Source organism: Thalassophryne amazonica, chromosome 4, assembly GCF_902500255.1.
Source record: "Thalassophryne amazonica chromosome 4, fThaAma1.1, whole genome shotgun sequence".
Lineage (NCBI taxonomy): Eukaryota > Metazoa > Chordata > Actinopteri > Batrachoidiformes > Batrachoididae > Thalassophryne > Thalassophryne amazonica.
The window spans coordinates 101,230,612-101,246,247 of record NC_047106.1 but is presented as its reverse complement, the minus strand read 5'-3'; the positions used below and the strand labels follow the sequence as shown (position 1 = coordinate 101,246,247).

General features: G+C 38.7%; 1 protein-coding gene across 1 annotated transcript in view; it reads right to left on the bottom strand.

Moving 5' to 3' along the window:
* Window positions 1-15,636, bottom strand: part of si:ch211-149e23.4 — a 55,984-nt gene that overhangs the window by 20,633 nt on the left and 19,715 nt on the right. Inside the window, exons 4-5 of the mRNA XM_034168356.1 lie at window positions 4,018-4,299; window positions 2,971-3,127 (exon numbers count right to left, since the gene is read on the bottom strand). Coding sequence (XP_034024247.1) covers window positions 2,971-3,127; window positions 4,018-4,299 — 439 coding nt within the window. The remainder of the gene's footprint in view (window positions 1-2,970; window positions 3,128-4,017; window positions 4,300-15,636) is intronic.

The window sequence follows — 15,636 nt, the reverse complement described above, 5'->3', positions numbered from 1 at the left end:
GCCGCCTGAATTTTACAAATGGTTTTCAACACGGAGGTGTTTTTCCTGTCGTGGCACAGACGGATTTTCCACGTCGTCACGGAACCAACTCGGCGAATTTGCCTGCACGTTCTTTCATTACAAAATGACCTTTAACAGTGGAATGTCCGCATAAACTCCTCATGCCGACTTCTTCTGAAACTTCTCTGTTCTCTGACGACATCCTGGGTGAACAGAGCCTTAAATTAGGATGTTTTCAGCTCGGAACAGCCAGACGGACGCCACCTCCGACCGCGCCGATCCGCTTTGTGAGCTGTCCTTAAAGCGAAAGAAACTCCACAATCTCTCATCAGCCGTTAAACTTTTCACCGAGAACCAGCAGAATTTCTCGAATAGTGTCCACTCGGATATCCTTCACAGGTCCTGAAAAAACTTTGATAAAGCAACGCGCGCCGTCTCCAGCAGCGTCGCAGACAAAGGATTTCAGCCGAGAGGGCTGGACCAGTGCTCACTCAAAGCCTGCCCACAGGCGGATGACGTCACCGACGCGTGAAAAAACTCATGCATGCGCACGAGGGTTCAAGCATGTCTGGTGTAATCGCACGTGATTCAAATCCATATAGTTTTTTTTTTTTTTATAAAACTGCCGGTTAGTTTTCTAATAAACCTCGTATACAGTGCACCTGAAATTACTCACAGTGCTTCACTTTTTTCATATTTTTTAATGTTACAGCCTTATTCCAAAATGGCTGAAAATTTCCCCTCAGAATTCTACACACAATACTCCATAATGACAAGGTGAATTTTTTTTTTAGATTTTTGCAAATTTATTAAAAATAAAAAACTAAGAAATCACTCGTACATAAGTATTCACAGCCTTTGTCATGATGCTTAAAATTGAACTCAGGTGTATCCAGTTTCCACTGATCATCCTTGAGATGTCTCTACAGCTTAAATGGAGTCCACCTGGATTAAATTCAGTTGATTGGACATGATTTGGAAAGACACACACCTGTCTATAAGGTCCCACAGTTGACAGTGCATGTCGGAGCACAAACCAAGCATGAAGTCAAAGAAATTGTCTGTGGACCTCAGAGACAGGATTGTCTTCAGGCATAAATCTGGGGAAGGGTACAGAAACATTTCTGCTGCTTTGAAGGTCCCAGTGAGCACAGTGGCCTCCATCATCCATAAATGGAAGTTCATGGAAGAAGTTCAGATCCATCAGGACTCTTCCTAGAGCTGGCTGCCCATCTACACTGAGCGATCGAGAGAGAAGGGCCTTAGTCAGGGAGGTGACCAAGAACCCTCTGGTCACTCTGTCAGAGCTCCAGCATTACTCTGCATAGAGAGGAGAACCTCCTAGAAGGACAACCATCTCTGCAGCAATACACCAATCAGGCCTGTATGGCAGAGTGGCCAGACGGAAGCCACTCCTTAGAAAAAGGCACATGGCAGCCCACCTGGAGTTTGCCAAAAGGCACCTGAAGGACTCTCAGACCATAAGAAACAAAATTCTCCGATTTGATGAGACAAAGATTGAACTCTTTCTCGTGAATGTCGGGTGTCATGTTGTTTTCATTTATTGTTGCAGTCATGATGCACTTGGTGCACAAGCATTCTTCTATAAGTGGACTTCTTTGTCCACAATCTGAATTTCTCAAAAGCATAAACAACCCACATCATTGATGTCATAAAATGAGCAGGCCAATCACAACACAATCTAAACTTGTACAAGCCAATCACAGGAGCAGTGGGCAGGGCTTGAAGGCTGGTTCATTTGCTCTCAAGACTTTTTTTTCTTCAAAACAATTTATTTATATATTTTTTATTTATTTGTGGGGGAAAACTATATAAGACAAAATATTAGTGAAACATTATTTTTATAGACTTTAAATTAATGCTGGAGTGTATCTTTAATGAAAATGTCAATCAGGAAATGTGTATAAATCTGGTGCAGTTTGTCTACCACTTGTGGTTTGTTTCCACCACACCTGTCACCACATCCTCTTCCACAGTGTATGTAGTTTGTTTATGTACAGAGAGTACTGTGCAAAAAAAAACCCCAAAACAATTTATATATATATATACACACACACACACACACACACAGAGTACTTAAATATTCGCACCCTTTGCTCAATACTTTGTTGATGCACCTTTGGCAGTAATTACAGTCTCATGTCTTCTTAAATATGATGCCACAAGCTTGGTGCACCTATCTTCGGACAGTTTTACCCATACTTTCTGGATGCACTGTATTTATATAGAGCTTTCCCAGGAATCAAAACACAACACAAAATAAACTGTAAAATAAAAGAATAAATGCCACAAATAAAAAGGTGAGACTTATACACCAGTGTGATTAATATATAGTTTTCGAATTCAAGAGGCATTTTTTGACAGGTGTGACTTTCCTCTAGTCTCGCGTGGCTTATATTCCATAAAACACAGTAATTTTACTTATACTTCAAAATTAAGCAATGGATTTTTTTTTTTTTTTTTTGAGTTTTCCTTAAGATGATAAATAAAAAGAATCTAAAAACTACACGGATGCCAAACCACTGGGGTCTTTAGACTTTTTAACAGTACTGTACTGGGGAGGTGATGCTCTAGTCAGGGAGGTGATGGTCAAGTGGTTAAGCATTGGGCTTTAGAAAAGAGGATCCTCCATTCAATCCCCAGCCTGACTGGAAAATCACTAAGGGCACTTGGGCAAGGTCCTTAATCCCCCAGTTGCTCCTGGTGTGTAGTGGGCGCCTTGCATGGCAGCACCCTAACATTGGTGTGTGTGTGAATGTGTGGCATAACTGTAAAGCAATTTGAGCATCTGGTGCAGATGGAAAAGCACTATATAAATGCAGTCCATTTACTGTACACGTGAGGGAAGATGTAGTATTGATGTCATTTTTTGAACAACTGGCATATGATAGCATAATGAAATCTGCGTAAATCACAAAAAATATATTGTCTTATTGAAACGGTCCTCACTTTGTGCAAGTAACAGTGTAATGTGGCACATTCCCAGTAATGTTGAGGTCAATGACAGCGTCCCTCTGTCCTTCCTGCAGCTCTAAGGATTCAGTGGCTCGGACATCAACACTGCTGTTTTCCAGTTTCCAGTGGAACAACTTCCCTGCTGTCAAATCTGCACAATAAAACGTAATATTTAATAAGTGAGTCCACAGCTGTCCACATGTAAACTATGGTTTTACACAACACTTCCAAAAAAAGACACATTAACATTAGCAAATGCAGAAAACATTTACACATAAGAAAAAACTTTGACTTCAACTCAACAACAGGTTGTTGCATCAAAAAATGTCTTGCATATTCAAACACAAACAAGTATAACTTGCAGCACACGCAACAATTTGATTTGATAAAGTATCTACCACTAAGTCATATAACACACCAACAAAGGAAGTATTAACACAAAGAAGGTCAGTAGAGGTGAGCAAGTTTATTTGTTTACGTTATTTATGATTTTATTCTTAAACTATTGATATTTTCATCTTTTTTTATTACATCTGTCAAGGATGTAATAAAATCATCGCCATTTATTTATTTGTTAGCAGGATTATGTCAATAGTACTGCACGGATTTTGACAAAATTTGCACCACAGATAGATATTAGGGTATGGAAGACTCCACTGACTTTTGGATTTGATCCAGATCTGGAATGGGGACGTCAGAAATCTGTGATTGCTCTTGTTTTATTTGCAATGCGTTAAACAGTGGAGGTCAGGTAAAGTCCTCTGTCTGTGTTGGGAGTACTTCCGTTGTGCTGTGGACTTGTTTAGGTGTGTTGTGTGAATTTGAAGCAGACACGTTATCAGATTAATTGCTGCGTGTGCTACAGGTTATACTTGCTTGTGTTCTTTGTATTTTAGTCATGTTCTCAATTTGTAAGACATTTTATGATGCAGCTGGCTGTTGCAGAATTGATGTGGGTGTTTCCTGCATTTTGCTAGTGTTGTCTTAACTTGGATGAGCTGTGACCTCCACACTCACAGTATAAAACACGCTCATACTCACAAAAGGATGGAAGCGTTAAAACTCTTGATTCCCTTTGTGTGAATTTGGGGTGGTCAAACATGCATGTGACATTTCGTCCCTCATACGCTGATGCTCGGAAATGAAATGATCTTATATGTATGTCTGAGCCCACGTCTTCCTCTTCCTGCAGCTCTTCATCAGCGGTCAGTGCCAAGGAGATGTCACTGGCAGGTCTCCCTCCAGATGCAATGCAAGAGACCACCCATACATCGTTTCCTTCTCGCTGAATCATCTCTGCTTGAATGCTCACATTTGGCCTCACTGTGGAAAGGAAGAAAGACGAGAAGACGTATTCCTCCATGAGGTCCAATGTTTATTCCAGCACATTAAATAGTCAGATAGTGAGTAGTGGCTTTGGTTGTTTTTCTGAAAGAGTGAGAGCTGAATGTTTGCTAAACAGGGGGCAGAAGGGACTTCTGTTTGGTTTTGCAGAGTGCTGATTTTCGGCTTATCACCTGTCCCATCTGTTGGCCAGACTACAGCTCACAGCAGATGTCCAGCCCAGCTGCTGTCCAATGAAAGCTGAGAGAACCACAGGCTCTGACACAGAACATCAGCAGAGATCACAGTCGATTATCAAAGGCGTAAAAGTCATGTTGTCAGGCGTTAGCCAGGCAAACTAACAGATAGGTAATGCATTTTTTAAATTTAATTTTAATTTTACCAGGTTCGTCGCATTGGGACTGAGACTTCTTTTGCAAGGGAGACTGGACTTTTATAAAGTTTCCAATTCACCTAACCTGCATGTCTTTAAACATGGGAAGAAACCGGAGTACCCCGAGGAAACTTACACAAACTCCACACAGAAAGCCCACAGGTGGGAATTGAAACCATGACCTTCTTGCTGTGAGGCAACAGTGCTAACCACTAATCCACCATAGGAGATATTAGCAAATGGGTCATTTCATGACAAAGGGTCACCATTACACAAGCCAACATTATTGGTCAGTAAAAACAGAACAGTCCTATGTGCAGGGCAACAATATAAAATGATTGTCTCTCTCTCTGTATATATTGATTAAATAACTGTTATAACATAGAGAACATAATTATCTTGGAATTTTTCTTCTTTGAGTTTTTATCTGAAAAGGAGGACACCGTGTGAGTCCAGAATGTTTTTAGAACCTTAGCCCTCCACAGTTTTAGAAGAGGAACTCCACCCTTTTATTTCCTGCTAATTATGTAATTTTTTAAAATGTTAATTTACTGTCTTAATGTATTTATAAACTGTTTAGGTTCTTGTTAAGATATACACACTATTATTATTATTATTGTTATTATTATTACTTAGATTTTGTCATTTTTAAATAGGCCACAGTGGAAATAAGTATTTTCACTTTTTTGTGTCATCCATGTATTTTTAACGTATTTACAGTTATATTATGTACTTACATTGAACTGACTAAATAAAATCACTCACGGCACTCACGCTTTTAATATAAATAAGATTTACCGCATCCTGCTGGAATGCCTTGTGAGTCCAGAATGTAGTTAGCAGCATCCATTGTTCAGTGTTGTTAGCTAATATCCATAGCTTCTCCAAAAATATTAGTCCTATCAATGGTCCATTTTGACAGGATTCATCCTTGACCCAAATTTCATAAACATACTAAGAGGCAAATGTCAACTCTCCCCAGCTTCTCTGTGAACGAAGTCTTTCCCGCATTCTGCCACAAGCAGGTGCTTCTAATTTTAGACAGGCAGAAAGGGAGATGGTGGCAGAAGACATCAAACACACTCCAATTTTCACTCATGGTACCGACAACATGAAACTTAACTCACTCATGGTAATGGCAACATAAGACATAACTAAACTAACTAAACCAATTGAACTACAAAAACACAATAAATCAACAACACTAACAACACTGTTAAACTAACATGAACCACAATAACAACATTTAAAAACTCAAATTCCCATGGTGTCAATTTTTCCAAAAATATTTGTTCTATCAACTTTCCGTTTTCGCAGCATTCATCCTTGACCTAAAATACATAAGCATACCAAACGGGAAATGTCAGCTCTCCCTAGTTTTTGCATGATCGAAGCCAAGCACACGCACACACACAGGGGCCACTTGGGTATTACAATATAGATAACTTTGGTCTGCAATAATTTGCTATTAAGTGATTGTGCATCAAAGGCCACCAACACACACACACACACACACACACACACACACACACACACACACACACACACACACACACACACACACACACACACACACACACACACACACACACACACACACACACACACACACACACAACCCCTTTCTACAGCTCATGCACTTCTAATCAGAAGTGATGTAGTCATTCTTGAGATTATATTATTTGATTTAGATCATTTTCAGACATGCCTTTCTTGAAAATTTAAAGGTCTTCAGCTCTGAGGAAGCGAATTTATAAACTAATTTGTATCAATAAAACACATCATGAGTAGCCTCTTATGGTTTCACTGCATTGGGTCCACTTGTATTCATAATTTCACATTCAGCCACATCTTTCTTTTTGATGGGATCATGTGACCCCAATGGATGGATGTGACAATTAATGCAGTTTGTTATAGCATGAAACAACAGACCAGCACTAACTGTTTGTTGACTAGGTTGTAATTTGCAGGCACGTCACATTATACCACTAAATATTGCCCTGTTTCAGACTGTAGAAACAACCTGGATGGTGCACAGTTGTTTAAACTGCAGATGAAGTTTGTTTTATGCCAGCGGTAGTTGATAAATGTGACTGACTAGTACTACAAAGGCAGCATACACAGGTGCACACTTTATCATAAGCACTTTCAGAGGACAATTGCATTACAGTTTATGTTCATTGCTTGAACACTTTTGACACATGCTTAAACCAAAGTAACATAACGAAGTTGTTGTTACTATACCTTAAACACAGTGTAACCATACCTTAAGCAAAAGCGCTGCTTTGCACTTTAGTCGCAATTCTGCAACACACTTGCTCGTGCTCACTACACACTATTTTCTACATAAAACACTTTGTTCAAAAATTAAATCTTACATTACCATTGGGAAAACACATCTATTCAAAATACAAAACACATTGGGTAATTGAAAATACCTAAACACACAATGAGTATATATGTATGTATATGGTAATGAGTATATATGTATGTTTGTATGTATATAAGGGGTGAGCGTTTATAAGCTTTGCTTCTGCTCACCCCCTTTTGGTCACACATGTCACTGTGGAATTGTCTTGTGTATCAGTTTTTTGTTACTGTTGAGTTTGTGTGCCAAATAAATTCATTCATTCATACTTGCTTACAAAATTGAACACCAGCCAGCTACAAAAAGGCCTCAGTTAAGCCATTTTGAGAACTTTGCAAGCGTGGAGGCAGGGAGAGCTAGAGGTAGAGATAGAGGCAGAGGAAGAGGAAGACAGAGAGAAAGAGGAGGACATGGTCAAAGAGGCTGTGCAAGGACCATTATTTCAGATGACATAAGTGCAACTTTGGTGGACCATGTCATAAACCATGGTCTGACTATAATCTAAGCTGTTTCACAGTTTCCTCCATAATAAGGACATTCAGATTGGAAAACAGGTATGTCCTCAACTCTATACTCTACTCAGACTGTATCTGCAGTACTGTACCATATCACATTACCATACCGTATCACATGTACTGTATTGTAGAGTGGCTAATGCTTCTTTTATAACAAAAGTGGTGTGAAACATGCCATAATAACCTGTTGAGATATTTCAGTACTGTGTATGGTATATACAGTAAAGTACAGTATTTGCAGTGTCATAAAAAAGAAGCAAACCAATACAGTAACAATTTGTGGTTGCATTTTTCCACAGAATGGCCAGAAGACCTGCTGACCTGCTTGTTCACCCAACAGCAGGAACTTGCCATAGTGAACCTAGTCAGGGCAAACAATGCAGTCCGTCTCCACCAGCTACAGGAACAAATACAACCCCTGGCAAAAATTATGGAATCACCGGCCTCGGAGGATGTTCATTCAGTTGTTTAATTTTGTAGAAAAAAAGCAGATCACAGACATGACACAAAACTAAAGTCATTTCAAATGGCAACTTTCTGGCTTTAAAGAAAACACTATAAGAAATCAAGAAAAAAAGATTGTGGCAGTCAGTAACGGTTACTTTTTTAGACCAAGCAGAGGAAAAAAATATGGACTCATTCAATTCTGAGGAATAAATTATGGAATCACCCTGTAAATTTCCATCCCCAAAACTAACACATGCATCAAATCACATCTGCTCGTTGACATTAACCCTATGTCATGAAATTGACCCTATGTGTCTTTTTGCAAGGAATGTTTTCACAGTTTTTGCTCTATGGCAAGATGCATTATCTTCTTGAAAAATGATTTCATCATCCTTAAACATCAGAAAAGTGTCCAAAATATCAACGGAAACTTGTGCATTTATTGATGATGTAATGACAGCCATCTCCCCAGTGCCTTTACATGACATGCAGCCCCATATCATCAATGACTGTGGAAATTTACATGTTGCCTTCAGGCAGTCATCTTTATAAATCTCATTGGAATGGCACCAAACAAAAGTTCCAGCATCATCACCTTGCCCAATGCAGATTCGAGATTCATCACTGAATATGACTTTCATCCAGTCATCCACAGTCCACGATTGCTTTTCTTTAGCCCATTGTAACCTTGTTTTTTTCTGTTTAGGTGTTAATGATGGCTTTCGTTTAGCTTTTCTGTATGTAAATCCCTTTTCCTTTAGGCGGTTTCTTACAGTTCGGTCACAGACGTTGACTCCAGTTTCCTCCCATTCGTTCCTCATTTGTTTTGTTGCGCATTTTCGATTTTTGAGACATATTGCTTTAAGTTTTCTGTCTTGACGCTTTGATGTCTTCCTTGGTCTACCAGTATGTTTGCCTTTAACAACCTTCCCATGTTGTTTGTATTTGGTCCAGAGTTTAGACACAGCTGACTGTGAACAACCAACATCTTTTGCAACATTGTGTGATGATTTACCCTCTTTTAAGAGTTTGATAATCCTCTCCTTTGTTTCAACTGACATCTCTCATGTTGGAGCCATGATTCATGTCAGTCCACTTGGTGCAACAGCTCTCCAAGGTGTGATCACTCCTTTTTAGATGCAGACTAACAAGCAGATGTGATTTGATGCAGGTGTTAGTTTTGTCGATGAAAATTTACAGGGTGATTCCATAATTTATTCCTCAGAATTGAGTGAGTCCATATTTTTTCCTCTGCTTGGTCTAAAAAGTAACCGTTACTGACTACCACAATCTTTTTTTCTTGATTTCTTATAGTGTTTCTTAAAGCCAGAAAGTTGCCATTTGAAATGACTTTAGTTTTGTGTCATGTCTGTGATCTGCTTTTTTTCTACAAAATTAAACAATTGAATGAACATCCTCCGAGGCCAGTGATTCCATAATTTTTGCCAGGGGTTGTACTTGCAGATAGGCAAGTGTTCAACAACATAAATCAAGTTAGCATGACTACCATCAGACGCATCCTGGTAAAGCACAACATGACCATGAAACAACTGTACAAGGTCCTAGTTGAGAGGAACAGTGCCAGGATCAAAGAACTCCGACATGACTATGTACAAGTATGTGTTACAGTGCTTTATATGTGCATGTGTACAGTACATGTAATACAGAATAGTTAAAGTCCTGTAACAGCTGAATATGTACCGCTGGACCAGTACCACATTCAGAAAGCTACACAGGTACCTGTGTGGTGGGGTGGATAGGTTCTGTATGCCTTGTACTGTAGTTGTGTGCTTTGAGTAAAGCCATCTGCAATATATTTGTTGTTACAGAGAATCTTGGACATGGATGGAGCTGCATAGCCTCATGAAATAATTTCATTGATGAGGCTGGATTCAACCTGACCAAAAATAGACGCAGAGGACGTAATATAATTGGCCAAAGGCCAATTGTGCACGTCCCGGGGCAGCGTGGAGGAAATATCACCTTGTGTGCCGCCATCAGCTTTTGAGGCTTACTACATCATAATGCCAAACTGGGTCCATATAATAATGCAACACATTATAACATTCTTAGATGCACTTCATGATGTAGTAGGACAGGACATACCAAAGCAGCCCAGGTTTGTTGTTGTCTGGGATAATGAGTTTCCATCGGGCTGCTCTGGTCCGGAACTGGTTCACCAATCACAATCAATTTGAAGTTGTGTATTTGCCCCCTTACTCGTCATTTTTAAATCCTACAGAGGAATTTTTGCCACTTGGAGATTGCGTGTATATGACCGGCAACCACATGCCCACATGTCTCTTCTGCAGGCAATGGAGCAGGCCTGTGGAGATATTGAGGTGAGGTCTCTCCATGGATGGATTTGACACACAAGGGGATATTTCCCCCCGATGCTTAGCCAGAGAAGACATAGCTTGTGATATTGATGAGATTCTATGGACAGACCCCAACAGATGCCAGGATCCATAAGCCAACAAGGCTAAGGCACAATTGCGTTTTTCTGTGTTTTGTTGTTTTTTATTGTTTGTTTTATTTTTTGTTTTATTTCTTTAACTGAATTTACTATACTGTAAAGTACAGTACTGCAATGTACAGTATTGATCATTTCATTTTTTGGTTGTTGTGAACGCTTCCCTTATGTGGAACTGAATAAAAACAGTGAAAATGAAAGACTGCAGTGTTTTATATAAAGTAGACTAGTGTGTTGCTGCTGATTTGAAAGTGTATTCATATGATGCAAGTGGGCATCATTTTGTCATCAGAGTGACATTTTGGCAAAGGATTGTCCAGTTTTGATAACAGAGTTTCAATTTGACATAGATGTGAAAGGTTTATTTCCCAGTGTTGTGTCTTATTTCTTTGTGTGTAGAGTTTTGAAACTATGAGCAACGTTTTGCAAAACATGTTTAAGCAACGGACAAAACTGTAATATAAGCAGGGGTGCACATAACTGGTACTCATCGTGCTCATGTGTGCTAAACATCATTGATGCAGAGTATCAATGATGTCTTTGCTTTCCTCTTACAAAGCACTTTCCTTGTGTTTTCTGCTGCACATCATTTATTTTTAGCACCATGAGTACCAGTTATGTGCATGCCTGAATATAAGGCAGGCAGGTCAGTAATGGATTCATTTCATCACTGCAAATGAATGATTATCACTAATTCACAGAGTTGGCTTTGGAGTGTGGTGCTGTTTTGCCAAAGTAGCGTATTGTTTGGACTATACATCACACCAGAGTGTAAGTCACGTCTATTTCTGATGCATATATTTCACAAGAATTCAAGGAAAAAAAAAAATACATTCTGTAGCAATGTGGAAAGAATATTCAGTAACACCCTAGGTTAAAGAACATCAGCTAAATATCTTTATTGTTGTTTTAATATTGAAAAAATACCAAACTGTGGTTTCTGTGGACCATTACACCCTTATTTTTTGAACTAGAAATTACACCAGAATATAAATTGCAGGCCCTCCCAAACTGGTAAATACTCAACTGATATGCTGGAAAATACAGTAATAATAATAATAATATAATATCAAAAGGTACGCATCCATGTTGTCACACCTGGATAACATGGATAACAGATTAAGTAGCCTACTGGGGTGAAATACAGTGGGGAACTTGTGTGCCCTGTGGCCACTATGGTGACCATGAAGGCCCAACAGGAACCCTGAACATGAGACGACTAACGGGACTCCAGTGCAGCAAGAAGTCCTCAATGGCAGATCAGGTGGAGGAGGTGTTGGCTGTATACAAATATATATTATACAAATACCAGTTTAAAAAATGACCCACATCTATCTTAAAACCTAATGTACTCTTCAGTCCCCCAAAGCTTACTTGTCTGTCAAATGTCACTGAAATTGGTTCATATGTTTTTGAGGCATTCGGCTAACAATCAAGCAATTACACACTTTGAATTAAACCATACCAGCACAGTTGGTGTTTGTTTGATTCAGCAATAACCTTCCTAACTCTGTCTTTTTTTTTATTGTAGTAACAGAGCATGTGGTTCACATATCAGACAGTGGACAATAATAGCACACTTTCTGACACATATGGAAGTATTTCCTTTTGCAAAACCAAATGCGTTCTTCATATGTGTTGTTTTATAATCTGGAGAGGGGAAATGCACCGCGGCGCTGAGATGTGCATGGGTCATGTTCAGACACAGGATGTTGGAATGAGTACAACTTAGCTTGTACAGCACCACTGTGGAGTTAGAGCCCCGATAAGCGAGGGAGTAGTGGCACATTATTTACACATATCCACCACACATTACAACAGGGAAACATACACATGAACAAGCTCATTTTAAGTTACAAGTAACTTCAAAGCCACACATATGGAGAGAGAGAGAGAGAGAGAGAGAGAGAGAGAGAGAGAGAGAGAGAGAGAGAGAACCTCTGCCACCTTCTACCACCTCCATAATATTGCAAAGATTCATTCTATCCTGTCTATGGCTGACACAGAGACTGATCCATGCCTTTGTCTCTTCTAGATTAGATTACTGCAATGTCCTATTCACTGTCTTACTGCAGTCCAACATCAGAGGCCTCAAATTGGTTCAAAATGCTGCTGCTAGAACTTTGACTAGGAGCAGAAAGTTTGACAATATTACCCTGATTTTGGACTCTCTTCACTGACTTCCTGTCCCTGTGAGGTCAGAGTTTAACGTTTTGTTATTAACATGAAACAAATCCTTCATCGTCTAGCTCCTCCCTATATTACCAAGCTAATTAGACCTTTTGTACCGGCTGGTGTTTTGCATTCAAAAGACTCTGGATTACTATGTGTCCCTATGTTAAAAAGAAGCCAGCAGTCCACAGAGCTTTCTGTTATTGTGCACTTGATCTGTGGAAAAATCTGCCTACTGAGATGAAACAGTCTGAATCTATGGATTCATTCAAGTCCAGACTAAACACTCATCTGTTGTCCCTTTCATATGACTGACATGCTTGTGTTGTACGGAACCATTTATGCCCATCCTTCTGAATTGCACCATTAAGTATGAAGCAGGTCTCAGCCTTACTATATTTAAATTCTGGGTCTGTTAGTGAAGCTAAGGGCTAGGTACAGGTGACCATATTAGTATTCTTTGTGCTATTCTGCTGCTTTACTGCTGGGAATTAGTGTCTTATGTGCTGTTAGTTTTGGCCAATTGATTCTGCTCTCTTTCTCTCTGTTTGAGGTACCTCTTCTATGATCAGCTGTCTCAAGTTTAGCGCTGCCTGCTGGAGCCCTGGTTGAAGACACAGCTGAAGTGTGAAGTGGACACTTTACAGTGACATATAATTGGATTTGTTTTTTGCTCTTCTGCATGTTTGATAGTTCATTGTTGTAATTTGTTCAGTTGATCTTTGTTACCTTTAGAATGGCCTAAACAGTGGGTCACCCCTCTCAGTCTGGTCTGCTTGAGGTTTCTTTCTACAAAAAGTCTGAAGGGAGTTTTCCTTACTACTGTCACCTATGTACTTCCTTTAGGGTTGTTAAGGTGCTTTGGCTACATTCATGCAAAATCCTTCCTGGAGTGTTGTGTGAATTTGTGAACATGTTTTTTGATGTTCTTTGTGTTTTTAGTGTGTAGACAGTAACTAAAAAAAACAAGAAATGCTGTCATCCTGTTGGTTGCACACTGTTGCTCCGTGTCACTACAGCAGATCCAGTCTGGTGAACTTTATTCACCAGACTGATCGAAAAAACAAATTTATTTTGCCTATGCACTATCCCATAGCTGTACTACCTCTGGCTGGATGGTTAGTGTTAAGTTACTGATGGTTAGTGAATGCAATAAATTGTAAAAATTATGATCAGCTGTTTTTTAAACCCACATGTACGAGTAGTTTGTGTTTCTCCTGAACATTGAACACACTGCGAACTCATAGCTGTGCTCTGCCCAGCTAACAAGTTAAGAGGGAGAAACATGACGCTCTCTATGTGGGCAAATTCTACATGAATAACACTATATAACAATTTTTGTTCCTGGCTTCTAAGTGTTATATTTCAACTGCTTATGTCTAAAATCTATGGAAAAATGACTACATTCAGCACAAACTTTGATTTTATTTTTTTAACGTTCTAGAAAGTTCTAGAAGTTTCTTGAAATTTCTAGGTAATTCTGGAAACTTTTAGAAAATTCTGGACAGTTCTAGCAGTTAAAGAATATTCTAGAAGATTACTCAGTAGTCGTGAAGGCGAATCGAGAATATTCTTGAAAACAGACAAATTTCAAAATATCATTGTCCTGATCACAAAAGCAAAGTTTCTGTGGAATAACAGATATTTTCTATTTATTTAAGGCATTACAGGTTAGGAAAACACACTGTGTACCCAGGAACAAAACAAAAATAAAAATTTGTTACATAGTGTAATACAACAGAATGGGAAACTAAAACCAGAGCAAAGGAATATACAGAATGTGTGTCTGAAGATAGCACCAAAACGTTTTGCTGGTTTTACAAATTACTGCCAGCTAACATGAAACATTGCTCTGGAGTATTTCATGACCTTTGGAACATTGTTCCAAAGTCCATATCAAAAGGTACACAGGACACAGGAGAAAGTATCAGGTCTATGACATGCCTGACACAAGTCGGAAAAGTCTTGATTTGGACAAGGATTGTTTTTCTGAGTGGCACAAATATAATTTGTGTGGCATCTTATTGTTTTGTAAATAGCTGTAAAAAAAAAATACGTCTGAAGCATTTCCTACATTTTTAATGTAAATAGTTATATATAGCTGTTGTTTCCTACATTTGAACGTTTTTGAAATTTACAAAACTATAGCTGTTGTTTCCTACATTTGAACATGTTTTTGAAATTTACAATTTATATTTACAATCTAAGTTATAAAATGGTTTGTGAAACATATTTGTGATTTTCACAGTAAAAAAACAACAAGGCAAAGTAAACAGTTTTTTAAAGATTAATTATGAAGGTCAAACCAAAAATAGTAAAAAAAAAAAAAAAAAAAAGGCCAGTTATACCTTGAACTCCAGAGAATTAAAGGTTACAGTCAGCACAGGGTTTGTATATACACAATCATGTACATTTCTTGTCAAAAATAACCACTGTTTCAATAATAAGAAAATAAGAGTTTTTTCATCTCATTGAGCAAATTTTTGTGTGAAAGCAGTCTCTTACTCACGGACCCCATTCACTGCATGCACCATAATGTCTCCAGCATCAAGTAACTATCTTACAGGATGCAAACATATTACATAGGATCTTACATGTAGAAATGATCTGTTGCATCAACGTTTAGCACATGTAAAATGGTTTGTCCATTCTGCAAGGGGCAGTCTTTGGTAGTGGTTCACTATCATGGCAATGAATGCCTAAATTGTCCTTTGACACTTTCCTGGGGCTAGTTTCAGAAAGCAGGCTTAATGAAAAGGCAAAAATGACCTCTGAGTTTTCTGTTTCTGAAAAGAACTTTAATCAAACCCAAGAAAGCAAACCCGTTTCAGAAAAGGAGGAAAGTTAAAGTCAGTATAGTAACTTATTCAGTGAACCAAAAATCATTCAACTTATATGGCTTTGATCGAATTATTGGATAGAATTCATTTAGCTTTGGAAAAATAATGAGTTTGGTATTGTGTGTTTT